The sequence below is a fragment of the Hippichthys cyanospilos genome, chromosome 21 (genome assembly GCF_059441005.1).
Source record: "Hippichthys cyanospilos isolate Australia breed blue-spotted pipefish chromosome 21, RoL_Hcya_1.0, whole genome shotgun sequence".
NCBI classification, from domain to species: domain Eukaryota; kingdom Metazoa; phylum Chordata; class Actinopteri; order Syngnathiformes; family Syngnathidae; genus Hippichthys; species Hippichthys cyanospilos.
Window position 1 is genome coordinate 6,821,013 of NC_142389.1, and position 16,713 is coordinate 6,837,725.

At 39.2% G+C, this 16,713-nt stretch overlaps 1 protein-coding gene across 2 annotated transcripts in view; it reads right to left on the minus strand.

Moving 5' to 3' along the window:
• Nucleotides 1–16,713, minus strand: part of epha10 (EPH receptor A10) — a 179,173-nt gene that overhangs the window by 11,437 nt on the left and 151,023 nt on the right. For both annotated transcript variants that reach the window (XM_088405727.1, XM_088405726.1), the window contains 3 exons: nucleotides 9,632–9,687; nucleotides 5,808–5,933; nucleotides 4,552–4,737 (listed from right to left, as the gene is read on the minus strand). In XM_088405727.1, coding sequence (XP_088261853.1) covers nucleotides 4,552–4,737; nucleotides 5,808–5,933; nucleotides 9,632–9,687 — 368 coding nt within the window. The remainder of the gene's footprint in view (nucleotides 1–4,551; nucleotides 4,738–5,807; nucleotides 5,934–9,631; nucleotides 9,688–16,713) is intronic.

Below are 16,713 nucleotides of genomic sequence, written 5' to 3' on the forward strand. Positions count from 1 at the left end.
CTGTCAACCAAGTGCAAAAGTATATGAAATAAGCAGCGAAATCCACCAGATTTTATTTATCTCAGGGGGCAGAAATTTGGCTGCGTCCTTGTGATGTCATTTTCAGCCGAAAGAAAATGTCAAAATGGCTTCTGGGAGATGGAGAAAAATTGGTAGCTTGAGTCTTACAAAAAGTTTGATTGAAAAAAAAAAATACCTGAAGTGTGTGTGGAAATACAGCAATGATAATCTCATCACTGCTTTCATGTCCTAGGATACCCTTAGCCCCTCCTAAGCAAATACACTTTTGTCTTTTTGTCAGTGTATCTTTTCAAGATAAGGGTGACTAAACATTCCGGTCCTGATTTTCCGCCTTGGGTCCAGAGTCCCAAACGATGTCACCAGCTCCACTTGTTTCTCTCCCGATTTTACATAGGTCGCATTTTTTATTTTATTGTTTTATTTTAGCAAGCTATTTGTTTGAATCAAGCATAGCATCACTCAATTGTCATAGCAATTTACGCAATAAACCAATTAAAAATACATTAAATACTTTTTTTTCACATTCATGTCATACCTGAACCGGAACCACTTTCTGCTTCCATGTCAAAGAATCATGGGAAATGATGTCAGACTAGGGCTGAGCGATAAAACCCAACATACAATCCTAATTTCTTTTACTATTAAAATTTGAATCGATTTTAATCAGAGTAACAAACAAACAAGTATTTATTTATTTGTTTCTAGTGAGAATTGATTGCAGATTTCATTTACATTAATCTTGCGGTGTCGCAGTTTTTCATTTTGAAAATTTGGTCACGCTCGCCAAGCGTCAGAAGTAAAACTTCTTAGGAGCTCAAACGTGACTTTGGTTCCCTCTAGAGGCATCTCTTTGTCGGACTAACCAGTGAAATCTCCCGCACTGAGTCAATCAAGAATGAACAATAACATTTTTCTTAAATCAGATTTTTCATTCATATATTTTTACTGTGTTAGGTTGTGGCCGGGGAATTATGCACATTAAAGAAACATCAGAAGATTTTAAAAAAAGTATTAAATAAGGGAGGAGGCAGAGTTTATTAGTTAGTCTTCAAATTAATAATCCATGTGTATTGATGGTCAAGTGAATTTTATATATTTAATTTAATTTTCTATTCCCAGCCAGAGTTATTGGCAGAATGGCACATTGTTATTCAAATAAAAGCTCCAACAAACTGGCTGAATTGACTTTTCTACTTGGGCTATTAGTTTAGTTTTGATCCGTCCTTCTCTTTCGGCAAATTTTATAACTACCGTTATTAGTTTCTCCGCTTAAAATACCCCACGGTATTCACTTGAGTATGTGGCAACTTTTGTGACGAGTGAAATCATCTGTCATAAAATTTTAAAGTTCACAATTGAATAAACACCATTGCTGTCAATAGACAATAAAGAAATTTGCGGCATAATATCTCCGTCGGGGTTTAATGACAGATGGTTATAAAACAAATTGAGCACATATTAAAGTAGACGTTTTCGATTGTAGTTTGCCGTTTAAAACCTGAGTATTCGACAAAAGTGGCACATTTTCCAAATGGTATTTTATTAGCGGTGTCTATACTTTTAACGTTTCATGAGATTAAGATAGCTGTGCCGGGCTACACCTGTAAAGTCATAATTGGATCATACATCTCAGATCATGGCTACTCAGCCAGCAAAAAAGCAGTCATTGCAGGCAAGGTCGAAAATAGCTTCTGGCAATCAGCAAATGTACGAGCGCCACTTCTGTCGCAACAGGTTCCTCTGCGGTTTCCTTTAACAAAAGCTAACAAAACAATTTATGGCATTTTCTTTAATCCTATTACGTATAATCTTGGCGCCGTTCGGAAAACGGTGGAGCAAATGGGTCGGAAAAGTGGAGGGTGTGTAAGCAAAAACACGGGTGGGGGGCGGGGCTTTTCATCCGATTGACTTCTGTGTCCTATCGGGCCTTGAATGACAGCCAAGATGGAGTATAACAAATTAAGTATTCCTTTCGCAATAACTGTTAGTACAAGGTGTTGAACTACCCATTCAACAGCTAATTTTCCACCTATTACAGATTTTACTAGGGATGTTTAATTTTTTTTTACCATACGATACCAGTATGAGTACTCAACCACATACTGTGTACATAAGTGTACATAAGTACACATAAGTACTTAAACCTGAAGTGTTTTTGACTACTGAAGTGTTATTACTACTTTAAAATACCTTAATTCTCGTCCATGGCACTGAAAGAATGAATGTTTTTGCAATTTTTTTTTTTTTGTCTTAAGTATCAGTGACTTGTATCGACAGCATCCACAAGTACCATAATACCTTAAAATATGTCTGATATCATCTGCTACCTAAACTTGCATTGTGCATTGAACTTACTGAATGAATTATATAACAATTAAACGCAAAAACAAAAAAATCGAAATTATAAAACAATTTCCGATTTGGTTGACATTATTTTGTTTACTAAATAATTAAGTCAATATGTAGGACTGTAGGGGGATACCTAGAGGAAGTCCAGACCAAACATGCAAACATCTTTTCAAAATAATTATTGATTTAATGAAATGTTTTAGAACAATATAAGTCCAGAAAACTAATTTTATTTTCAGTAGGTTATTCAATTTCGGATTTCTCCCCCCCCATCCTAGAATGGTTTGACCCAACTTATCACGTGCCACCTCTCGTTACCTGTCAACTTAATCTTGGGAGCAGATCTCTACTATAATCCCAAAAGAGGACACTTTAATTTGAATATTTGTCTGTAGACAAATATTTATTGATAATTATTTCTTTTTGAGAACAGGTCTGACAATATTTTGATTATTTTTGGTGGGCGAATATTTCTCAATAACAGTTATTCTTTTTGATAGCAGATGTCTCCTATGATCCAAATGAGGACACTTTATTTATTGTTTTGTGAACCAATGTAAATGACGTCTGAGAAAATTGAAAAAAAATTAAGATAACTGGAAAAAATTGAATCCAAACTTTTGCCTGGCACGATGTACTTACCGAAGTGTTTGCCATGCTAATGACTTTCGTGTTAGCAGTACTTACTCTTCTCACACCAGGCGAGTCGTAGCCAAATGGCTTGCGCGCGCGTGTGTGTATTATTAGTGTGACTGCATAGCAGGTGCGTGCTATAAATGCGATTTTGTGTTCGTGTGACCCGCACCCCAATTGTGCGCATGCGAATGCGTGCGTGAGTGTCTGAGATTGGAGTGTATCCCAAGGTCCCACTGAGTCTCCAGCACCAATTACTGTACCCTGCACATCTGCTGCCATCCCGCTGAGCACAGTGTGTCCGGGCACCCGGCCCGTCGCCGCACACACGCCAGCATCACAAAAAAACTTTACAAAGTCTTTAAGCGTCTCCCCTCACCTGCCTTTGCCATTAACCTCCACCTCATAGCGGATCATCTCCGTCTCTCGTGTCTCTTTCCTGCCTCAAGTTTATTTTTCCATCCTGTTTTCACAGCGGGGCGTCAACCGCTATCTGTCTGGGCCCTTATGTCGCTCGGATGCGAGCGTGGGGTATCCGTTCGAGTGCTTGTGCGGTCTGGCCTTCCTCGCTGTGAGTGTTGATTCCCTCCGTGCGTGAGATGTTGAAATGATCACAGTGTACGGGGACTCTTTCCAATCTTCCCCCAGTGCATTCTCATCCTCCGCGTTCCATTCTTTGATTATTTACCTGCGGGTTGAACCTCTATTTTGAAACGCCGTTTCCCATTTCCGTTTTTTCAAAGACATTTTATATTGTGAGTTTTTCGACGATCCTTTAAAAACGGTGGCGTCAAAATTAAACCAATGTGGGGACGAAAAAACACCGACATATTTATTTGATTAATTAATTAATTAATTTAACCCAAATATTTGGGTTAAATCAGTGCTTCTCAATCATACAGTATTTTGCCAAGCCCCCCATACGGAATAGACCCCCCCACCCCACACACACACACACACACACACACTCGACGTGCTGACTAGTATAAGTATAAACCTGTATCCTTTTTAACATTAACAAAAGAAAGAAGCAGCATATCAAATTTCAACTCTTATTTCGTTTTTACAGTGTTTATGTGGGCTACAGCCTAGTCTAAAGCTGAAAAAAAAGATAAAAGTGCATCAAAGTGCCTGAAACAAAAAAATGATTCTCATTTTACTGAATTAAACTTCACGTGATAAAAAAAAATGCATTATCCCAAGACTCATCTTCTTTTTACACTCTAAAAACAGCTGAGTCAAAAATAACTCAATATGGGTGAAAAAGAAGACAAGCCCAAAAATTTCAATTTGAAACAACTTTCTGAGTAGTTCATTTTCAGGTTGTTCAACAAAATGGCCAATTATTTTTTTTAGCTTTCTGCAAAACAACCAGAAAGTTGCTTCAAAATGACCCATTTTTTTTTGTTTCCCTTTAAATGGGTTATTTTAAACCCAACAGTTATTACAGTAGTAATGTGTAAATTCCAATCACCATTTGATCCTTGGACAACAATGACCCTGCACCAAAGCCTCCTTTTGTCTTAGCCATAGCACGCTATGCCTTACCACTGGTGACGACGCCCTCCAGTCTGATAATGTTGGAGTGGTCAAACTGCCCGAGGATGCCAGCCTCGCTGAGGAAGGCTCGCCGCTGTTTCTCCGAGCAGCCCGCTCGTAACGTTTTGATGGCCACCGGCAGCTCTCTCTTGCTGGGCAGCTTGAGACAGCCGCGACACACCTCCCCAAAGTCGCCTTTTAGGGAGAGGAAGACAAATAGAGGTCAGGCCCTCATATAGTACACTACATAAATAGGTGTGGGCCAAGCTTAGATACTGCTGGTAGCACGATCAAGAGGAAATGCTCCCAAATATGCTTCTTAAAACTATTCAGATACTTTATTTGAAAGAAAATGATGAATATTTGGTAAACTAAGAAAGGTGTTACATGTTAAGACCACCGTATTTCTCAGAGTACAAATCAAGTTTTTTCCCCCTCATTTTCAACCCCCATATTAGGGGGGTTGACTTATAACCAAATTTTTTCCACATATCTGCGTTTGAATAACATTAATTCAAATGCAAAATGAGTAATATGCTGTCATTTACAAAGCTTAATGATTGTATGTATTGTATCTCTAATTCAATATACTATGGATCAGTTTTAGAGTGTTCGCACATAACATTTCAAAATGCACTTTTGTTAAGTGGCGTTTTATGGCGTTTTTGTTGTCAACAATAAGGCTGCGTGGATAACTTTTTCGGCGGACTTTGATGCATTATGAAAAGGAAAAAACGGCTTGACTTGTCTTCTTCATTCTCCTATACGCCTCCACCTTGTCTCGTTTTTGTATGTTACTCGATGTACGATTTAGAAATGTCTCTAAATGTACTGTAAATTCACCATTTTAATAACACAAACCAGGTGTTTTAATTAGACATTCATCATCTGTGTAGACAGATGTAGAGTTATACTTGCGCTTTTGTAAAATTCATGTTTACCATTTACAGTAGTCTCAAAGGCAAGGTACTGTGTATCGTGCAGGGTTTTTTCCCACTACTTCAAAGCACAATAAATCAAACACTCTGCTTGTTAGGCTCTTGTAATGGATGTCATTAGTACTCTAAACTGCAGAGATTGACTAAACAATATTTAAAGTTATTCCAAGAAGGTGAAATTATTAGTAGAATTCAAGGTTTATTTGTTAAAGTTGGCTTAGGTAATATGTAAGACAGGTCCTAACAGGTTGTGTTGTTTTTAATTGCAGACTGTGTTTTTACTGTGCTTTTATTGTAAAAATAAAACTCATGTTGTTAAGTCATTACCTGTGTGGACAATTCTCTCAATCTTAATACTGGAGTTGTCCAACTCCTTGGCAAAGGCGTGAATAGCCTGCAGGAGGTCCTCGCACGTCTCAGGGTCAATGTAGGTTCTCCGCGTAGGAATCTTGACTGAATAGATGAAAACAAAATCATCATGTATATTAATTTATATATTAGTCAAGATATGCAAACTGATTTTTTTTCTCTTTTGTTTTAGCCAATAAATGTGATGTCACTCACTGCTTGCCACATATAAACAACCCGCAACAATAGAGCAAATAGCTTAATTTTGGTGTAGCAGACTAGTGATTATATTTGATTTTGACATCAATAGATGAAAGACAAAAACTGAATTGTATATGAACACGAATGGATAGGCAATGGTCAAAATATTGATTTAATCATTCCAATAATGCATTAAACTTATTTTCCTAGAGTTTTTTTTTTTAATGATTATTCAGCTGGCGTTACGATAAAGAAAAGTCCAAAAGGATTCCCTTTCACCTCCCGAATGATACTTTGCCCTGCTTCAAAATATTCATCAATAACATGTCTAATCTTTTTCGAAAAACTCCGCATTTGACCTTGCCAGAGTCTGGAGGTGGCAAGATGAAAGGCTCAGACTTGCTTAAATCTGACTTTGGCTTCCTTCCACAAGGCTTTAGACAGATCACAGACAGGGCTCCTCAACCAGCCTTTTTGTCTTTTCACTCGCTTCAAAATGTTATCTTCCTAACACACACGTCACTTATTACACAAATGCAACATAGGCATAATCCTCAGTTGAAATGGGGACAAAACAGCTTCTTAATGACCGTGTGGGAAAGCTCAGCAGAAAAGTCGGCTAAACAAAACACTTTAATTACATTATGATATTTTAATACAAAGCCAACATTGTAGTTGATGTATTAAGGGCAATCATGGGGCAAATCCAAGGTAAGACACCTTTTGTCTGAAATCCAAACAAGTAATTACATCCAATCACCTAAGATAATTTTCCTCAAGGACCTCCACAGAGCTGCTGTGAAGTTAATGAGACTACTGAACATTTTTGCGGATAATTGGAGCAATACTATTGACCCCGACTGTTTCTCTGCCCTAAACAAATCCAAAACAGGAACCTATTTTTGCAGCGAGACTCCCGTTTCCGATAACAACTGCCGCTCGTGTTTACCAAGCACTAACGACTAGCAAATAAAGTGGCCAGCGCACAGCCAATAACCATTAACCAGTGGAGAGAAGCTCTCAATTAGATGACCGTCGTTACTGCATGTTAAAGATAATCTTTCAGGAAAAGGCCAGGTAGTTTCCAAAAAGCTGGACAGGGGCTTTGAAATGTGATTACAGCTCGGGATCGACCTCGGGGATCCTATACCGGCGGCCTCATAACGGCTTATCGATCCAGCGCGCACACACGCGCGCGCTTGTGTGCGCACTGACAAATCAAGCAAAGATGCCTATTATAAAGCAAAGGAAACCCTTTCAATTTAAAGCGAGAGATGAAAGAAGGCTTTTTGCCGTCAAATTGGATTTTCAAACACGACTGTAGCTTAAAACCTAAAGGCGATGCCGACCATGTGCCCTATAAAACATAAGCCTGGTTCAGAACCTTCTGAGACATACCCTGACACGGACATGCTTCGTTGCCTCTTTGGCTGATTAGTCTCAGGGTTAACTTGTGTCACTGCAGGGATCGAACGAGGGTTAAACATGCATATATATGCATATATATATATATATATATATATATATATATATATATATATATATATATATGAGCTGATATTCTCATATTATCTTTGTATATATGATTAAGACTTGACTTTGTTAAGATGGCATCCACATGCAGCCCGCGGGCCGCCAGGGGCTAGTGGCGGTTCTAGACGAAAAAAGACAAGACGTCATAGCATTATCGTGCCTCGCTATCGCGATTCTATTTTCCCGCTGATTTCCCCAGGTGCTTTCCTTCTTTGTTGCCCTTGCATTTTTTTCCATGCAATCACTTTGAACAATATATAAGCCTGGTTTATCAAAGCAGATTACAGATGAGCCTTGATCCAGTTTGCGCAACGCTTATGACAACTGCCCTGCAGTTGCTTGACGAAAAAAAAACAAATAAAATCAACCTGTGTTATTGGCAATCACGGCATCAAATAGTATGCAAATTATGTTTTTATCAGATTCTTGTGACCTGATTACAAAAGTGGCATAAATGGCACTCGTCAACTGTTGTAAAATAATTTAAAGGTTTTCAATTTCTCAATGGCAACAGTGCAACCACGTACAAAAAAAATAGTTCTAGTTCAAATAAGTTCACAGCCTCCCTTCTCCAAATTCCACATCAATATTTTCTGAAAGGACCAAGCTCAGTTTGTGTTGCCATCCATTCATGCCCCACATGTACATTTCCGCATAGCATTATTGCAAGCCTGGAAGAGTTGTGAAGAGTTGACACCCTTGTATAATAACTCGATGTAGAATGGCAAACAAGGGTTCGGTTTTAAGCAAAAGTGCCTTCATTTATGGCTGAACAAGAGGCCATTAGACTGCTTCACACTCCATGTTAAAACTGAGCGTGGGAGTGTTATTGCAGTACATTGCATTTGCGCTGCTGTAGCCGGTATGAAGGGCCTTGACTAAGGACCCAACTGGTTATTACTTTTGCCCTGACCGGGATTCCCCAGCTCCCCGTGTCGGAGTCAACGTTCCTGACCCTAGAGAGTATCCGGACTAACAGATACTAGGAGCATCTGACGTCACTGTGCAGAAGAGTGCAATATTGGCAACAGCTGAGATCCTGCCTGCTAGAGGACATGAGCTTCAAGGAGATACCGCCCGGGGGGGCCAGGACAATTTAAATATACTGTATACAGTGACTGATTACACACAGCGAGTGAACTTTCAGATGCTGATGAGTGAAAGATACTTAAAGCGTCACGTAAGGATCTGCTCATGATGCTAACTGAACAAGCTATCGACTGTGTCCCAATACTTTTGATCGATTGATGAGACGCAATGAGTGTGAACGACACGATCACATTGCATGGCTATCAAAACTTTAATCTTGCAACGTAGCCCACTCCGTCATGAAGCAGAAATGGGCCCATGGGTGTCCAGGGAGTGTGCGCTGGCTAAAGAGAACAAAAATACATCTTAGAGCCTATTTATGTGTGTGTGTGTCCATGTTCTCCATAAAAACCATTTTTGAAAAGCAGGCCAAATGCGTGCATGTGCGTCAGCTTCTGGCATGTCTTTGTTTGGGCAGATTTAATTCCCAGCCGCATGGCTTTGGCTCATTATTCATCAACCACAGTGCTCTGAAACCCCTCCTGAGGGCTCAGCATGCTGGGAGATTAAATAACGCAAATGAGCATGCACACACGTACTACATTTACAAAACTGTGCACACACAAAAGGAAAACTCTAAGCACACAATTACCACTTAAGCAAAGCTTTGCCGTGCACACACACACACACACACACACACACACACACACACACACGGACAAACAGGAGAAGATATGTCAGACTACCCCCATTCAGTCACTGTCCAGCAAAAAAAGCCTACTGGGAGCTAAGTGAGCAGGCTTTTTAAAAAGAAGCCTGTTTTGGAATCACAATCTCTCATTTCTTGCTCTCCTTATTTCAATCCCTCCCCATCACATCCCACTGCGCACACCGCCTAATCTGTTTCATCAGCATGCTCAAAGTAAGCGCGCCGACTCGGAATTAAGAATTAATGCTGTTGCGCGAAAGGCCGACACGCGTGCGCACGGGCAGACATGCGGTGCAGAGCGGCGAAAAGGAAAAGTACAAATGTCACTTACACTGGAAGTAAAGTTCCTCGTCTCCTTCTTGAGAGGCTTTGCTGTAGCCGCATTGTCTAAAAAGCGAAACAAAGACAGACATCAGAAGAGCGTTCCATCCCAGTCGGGAGACACAAACAAGCACCAGACGCTGTTTATCTTGCCACGCGGTCGTTTACACGGAATGTGCAATAACTGCGAGATGAGGCTAAGCAAAGATGAGAGTGTCGACTGTGGTGATGGAAGACACAGAAGAGTAATACACAAGGCCCCCCCTTGATGCAATGGCACTGATTTGTAAGAGATGGATCTGAGGCTGAACGAGTGCAAATTCTGTCTGATTTGACTGAGCAAGTCTCGCTGATACGCACACACTGATTGCAGTGGAATAGATACACTATTGTTGTACACACACACTCAAGGATAAGCTTTTCACACAACTCACTTGTCACCATGGGGGGTCAACACAAGAGCAAATGTTAGATATTCTGACTGGCTGTCTTCTTCGGGGGAAATTTAAACTCGTCTCCGAACTCATTCGCTGCCAACGACGGCTATAAATGTCAAAGATCCTTTTCGACGGGGCCGATTCACGGTTAAAATAGATTTTTGACTTTTATAGCCATCGAGGGCAGTCAACGAGTTAAACGTTAAAAGGCTCACACGCCCGCAAACACGAACTGGAAGAACCGGATTAAGAAGTGATTTGCAGACATTCTGGCTGGCCAGCGTGTTTTCTTGGATTAATAAAACGACTAGAATGTGAGCCAGAAAAAGATATTAAACCTTCAGTAAGTCAGTCTTCCAAATAACAAAATACTTACAAATATACACACAATCTATTACACAAGACAAAGTCGTACATTTTACAGCACTCAAATTTTGGGGTTTATATAACAGATCAACACAGTTTTATAGAGGTGATGATTCCAGGCATTGACAGGGATCATAATTGTGTCAGCAAACCACATTTCATGGAACAACAAAGTGGAAAGAGAAGATAAATCATCAGGGACTACAAATTAAACAGACCCTGCAGAGTTGTTACCAACAACATCCTTGAGGATAAATAAGCATGCAGATTGCAGCTTAAAATGCTTTCCATCAATTCATGTATACTTGCTTGCATCGTCTTAAAATATAAAAATAAAAGCTTCTATGGTGAAGGTAAGTCTTCTACAGACTACTTTTATACAGATGAAAAAAAGAAGATAATCAATGTTATGACAAAACATTGATTGATGATTTATTTTGTCTGTCATACACGATGGTGCACAGGTGTCAAACTCAAGGCCCGGGGGCCAAATCCGGCCCGCCACGTCATTTTATGTGGCCCGCGGAAGCAAATCATGGAAGTTTCCATGACCCTTGCTAAACTCAGTTCTAAAACTTTAGCTTGTCGTGTATAATGAAAAATAAAGTTGAGATTTTTTCGTTTGTTCTGTAATAAAAACAATAAATGAACAAACTAGAATGCTTTACTTCTGATTTCACAACAACTAAGCCATCAGTTTGTTGTGCACGTTAATAATACAATGAGATCATTTAAAATTGACTTGGTTTCCTCAACATATCGGCCCAATGAAGGAAGTTCTCGCTACAAAATGGCCCCCGACAAAAATGAGTTTGACACCCCTGCTATAGTGCATGTGTGTATGGGATACAGTGCACTATGTTTAATGAGCCAATGACACGCAAACGACACTTTAAGGGAACATTTTTGACTCATTTAAACATATGTTGCAAGCACATTAGTGTACAGTACTTGAAAATAAGTTCGAATGTTCTTGCAAGTATTTTCAAATGTTCTTGAAAATATGATCAAATATATTCACATATACATGAAGTCTAAGTGCTAGATCATAGCATGACACAAATATAAGTGAAACTAAAGTCAAATATATGTGCAAGGACGTTCAAACACTTGAATATATGTTCTAAGATACTTGAAAATATGTTAAAACAGCAGGACAAATACTTGAGCTCAAATCTACTTGCAAGCATGTTAAAACGTACTTGACAAAATGTTCAAACATACTTGAAGATACCTTCAAATGTGCATGAAAACAAAATGTTAAAAACATAGCATGACATATACTTGAAAATTAGCTCAAATGTACTTCATTTTTAAATGTACTTGAAAACAAAATTCAAACCTACATGAAAATATGTTCAAATGTAAATTGAAGCTATATGCTGAAAAAATATTCCCATAATGACACAGGGCAGCACACACGTGCATGATTAAAAAAAAAAAGCCTACATTAAATACATATTATACAGACATTTTTTTTCCCATGATGCCATTGGAAGTCCATGCACAATTCAATAGCCTGTTGGATAATGGGAAAAATGCTATGCGCTTAGCATTTAGCCTGCTGATATGTTTGAACATATTTGCAAATAAATTCAAATTCAAGTTTGCCAGTCAAAAATGTTTACTATAATTAATTGATGCTAATATCAACAGAATACAACGTTTTCCAAACAGTTTGTATATCAGACTTGATTAACAATGAGTTTCTCATCTACATAAATTTCTTCAAGGTTTGCTAATTAATTTTCCAAATTAATAATCAATTACAGGAAAATTACAAGAACATTGTTCCACGTTATTAAACTTCCCAGTCTTTATGAATAATGGGCAAAAACAAGAATCTTTCTGCTAATGAAAAAAAGTGAAATAGTTAATTGCCTTGTAAAATGAATCGAACACATTGGATATTTCTAGAAACTCATCATATCGTTGAATAATTTGTGTGTGACTCAGTGAGCAAACGGGTTTGTTCTGATGAAGACGGATTAAGGAAAGTTTCTGTCGGGCAAATGCATTATATTTAGGGAACAGCTGTTTCAAAGTGTCTCATTAGTGACTTTTTAACAGCTGCTGGTGTCTCTGGAGTCCAAAGAACCTCTTGATGCAGAATTCCCTCCAGGCTTGCCGTCATATATAACGCTGTATTTCAGCCATCTCAAAGCAATCTCGCAAGGTGAAGCAAAGCATCTGTACTCGGCTCAAAAGTTCAATAGACTACTTTTTTCTGAGATGGGGGGAGCTCAGTAGTTTTTGGGTCCCAAAAATGGTGCATTGAGGTAGTTGGATAGTGTTAGGTAAAAAAGACAGGCCCCTTTAGGACTTTTTCAAAATGATTATTTCCTGTGCTTTTTACAGTGGAAAAATCCTCCACACTGCACAAGATATTATTGAAGTTTGAGTTGCTAAGGGTGTAAAGAGAGGAAGAATAATAGTGCCGACAACATTATTTCCTGACCTCGACCTTATTGAGGGACTGGAGAGCATCCTGAAAAGCAAGCTGGTAGAAGGAAGGTGACAGTATGTATCCAAACAAAAAATCTGTGAGGTTATTGTTGCCTACTCAAATGGTATCTAAGGAGAAACTATTCCAAGAACCTCTATTCAGCTTATTTACAAGGAAGTCAGAGAGTGAAAGAAATACGAAGGTGATACAAGCAGAGCTTCCATGCCAAGAAGAATTTCAGTAATTCAATCATATAATATTCTTGGTGGAGTTTGCATGTTCTCCCCATGCCCATGTGGTTTCTCTCTGGGTATTCCAGTGAAATTGCCCTTAGGTGTGTTTCTGAGTGGTCATTTGTCACTGTGTGATTGGTTGCAAACCAGTTCAGGGTGTCCCTCATGTACTACTTGAGGGTTCTGCACAGTATCTTCAATGTTCCTAGGAATGCACTCTTATGGACTGAGGCTTCAGGTTTTGTTCCCACGATTTGCTGGAGCCACTCACCCAGTTTGAGGGTTACTGCCCCAAGAGCCCCAAATACCACAGGGTACGCACAACCCTAGACCTTCCACATCTGTTCCAGCTGCTCATTCAACCCTTGACACTTCTCAAGTTTCTCACGAAGCTTCTTTCTGACGTTGGCGTTAGCTGGGATCTCCACATCAATCACCACTACCTTCTTCTGCTCTTTGTCTACCACCACTATGTCTGGTTGGTTTGCCAGAACCTGTTTATGAGTTTTTCTTTTGTCATGAAAAATCCTTATTAACTATGATGATGATGCATTCATGTTTAAAGCATCAATGGCCTCTTTTTCCTTTTTGAAATGGCCGACTGCATTTGAATGCACCATGCATCTCACCCTCACTTTCGCAGACTTGCATCAATGTTCACGCATGTTTTGGTGTGTTTATTTTGAAGTTGGGTGTACATCGTGCGTTTGCGATGTGTAATGTTATGCTGTTTCACCTTCCTTGCATATCTATGCACATCAAATAAACAAATATATGAACTTGAAAAAAAATACTCAAGAACTTGTTTTCCCCTCTATTGGACAAAATCCTTCCATTACAATTACTTATATGACCCAGGTGGGTGCCTCTGCCTTTCTGCTTGACATGACTACTCCTACAGCGAATGCGCCATGTAAATTGAACATGCGGCCTTCATTAGAATGCAAACTTTTTTTTTTCCGCCAAGCAATCCACAAACTATACACAGCTCGAAAGCTCGCGAGTGTTCCATAAGGATCACGGATTTATTGTAACGAAACCTGGGACTCCTCAACACAAATAATCAGTCATTCAAAAGGCATACTCAGTTTGAGTTTGGATTCCATGTGTTCACATGAGGTGCAAAGTCCAAAATTTACGTCACAAACAGCAATGAGCAGCAGCTTGGTTGTTGCTTTTTACCCATTATATTTTTCCCTTTAAATTGCATAATCTGTTTAAGACAATATCAGCATAAACAGCAAATGCAATCATTTGGAGACAGTCAAGATCCATCTGCGAGTTACATGAATCCCAACAACAAATAATCATTGTCATCCATACAGTTGAAATCAAATGTTTAGAAACACCACCTAATTCAGTTAAAAGATTGAGTCATCAATATGGTGAAGACCTATTGACAGAATGATTTGGTGAATGGTGCTCAAAAGAGAATGCTTTATAATTTAATTTTACAAAGTCGGCCCCTTCTTTCCAAAAAAACAGCTGTGCGCATCATGGGATTATCTGAATGATGCCCTACGACCTGAAATGACTTCCAGTTCACAGTATTTCAAGAGTTAAATGCATATTTTTGGACCTCATAATGTGTTTGTAGAAAAAGAATTTGAAGGTGTTTCCAAACTTTTGCTGGTATTATAGATGTTTGTGTTATTATTTGTGCCGAGTCCACACCCAAAACGCCGGGGCCGTAGACCATATTTGGCACTGGGCTGCAGAGCAACGGAGCAAAAAATATTGAATTGATCATCCAAGTTTGAAAGAAGTATTTTTTTCCTAAATCCAGTGCATACATCTGTGCCTCTGCACAAAACGAACCACTTGTCTCAGGGTGCTGGACACCAGTCAAAAAGTAAACCCTCAGGCTAACAAAAATGCCTTAAACAAACGCCTTTGGATAGATTCTTCAGATAAAGGAAAAAGCCAATAGGCACATGCAACATTCAACGTTGGAAGAAAAAAAAAAAAACCTACCGTATTTTCCACACTATAAGGCGCACCCTCAACTAATGACATATTTCAAAACTTTTTCCATATATAAGGCGCACCGGATTATAAGGGGCACCCTTAATTAATGACATTTTAAAACTTTTTCAATCACAATATAGTAATACTCAAAGTAATAACAATAATAACTCAAATAACTCTAAACTCTCAATAGCATAATAAATCAATGTCAATATGACCAACTGTAAACACACAAAAGAGGTCAAGCTTACTTTATCGGTTCATTCCCCATCCACGAATCCCAATCTCAATATTGATCCATACAGTATATAAGGCGCACCCGATAAGGCGCACCATCAGGTTTTTTTTTTTTTTTTTTAAAAAGGCTTTTAGGTGCGCCTTATAGTGAGGAAAATACGGTACCTTTAAGCGGCAAAATCAGCAGTCTTAACATATAGTTTTATAACAACATGTGATATTCACATACAAAGGCCACTCTGGGTAATATGCGGTGGCAGGATTGCAAATGAGGCAATGAAGCCTTCAAAATCGCTTCAGCACATTTTATTTTTTGCAATAAAGGTGACTAAAACAAAAATGAGTTGACTTGACAAAAGTAATACCCTTTGGATGTCATTATCTCTCATTACCCCGAAAAGATACCGCCAAAGAGACTAATTACAAACAACCACGGAAGCGATGAGTTGCAGTTTTATTAATCGGTTACATTTGTTTCTACGCCTGTTTGTAAAATGTATGCTTCGCGCGTAACTAGTCGGTGACACGAAAAAGGTTGAGGACCGCTGCTTGGGGTTGCATTTTTAAGGGATGTCAATGTTTCCTTTTTTTTGTCTTTCTGCGTCCCTTTGTGAGAGTTCTCGTGGGGAGACGTGATCGAGGATGAGGCTGACACATCTCTCAGCCCGTGTAACAGCGGGGTCTGAGACAAGGTCAAGGCCCTGTCTGTCAAAACACACCAGCAGACACATGCAACAGAGATCCTCAGGGCACACGCTCCCACACAGAGGAGGCCAGACAAGAATTGATAGACAAGGGAGCGCACTAAAGGCGGGGACGGGACAGACACGAGGATGGAGGGCATAATGGGACCGAGAAAAACAAGATCAGAGAGACGTCGGAGGGTTAGAGGCAAGAGAACACAGAGGGGACAAGGCGAAGGGAGACATCACTGAGTAAAAACTATATTGACAAATGGAATGGGGCACTTGTCCATTGCAGCTCCAGGAACTGAAAATACATCAAAATATCAAGTGGAAGATTTAAGAGTGCCCATTTTATCGGGACGACTGGATAACACATACGCAGGCACTGTTTCCGGGCCTCCTGTGCACAGTTTGCGTGCTGTCCCTGTGCCTGCGTGGGTTACATTACATTATATTAATGTGTATTATATTCATTACTGTAAAAAAAAAAAAAAAACAACAAAAACAAAAAACAATGTCTAAACATTAGCTTAGCTTAACTGTGCTATCTATTAGTTCTTCCTTTCTTTCTTTCTTTTTTCATTTTTATATTGTTTATACGTTCAATTAAACCAGTGGTTCTCAAATATATTTTTTTCAATCCCTCCCCCTAGGAAAGAGAAATGTTTTCACCCCCAACTCAATGCGCTTGACTGTAAAGATTATTATAAGAATTGCAA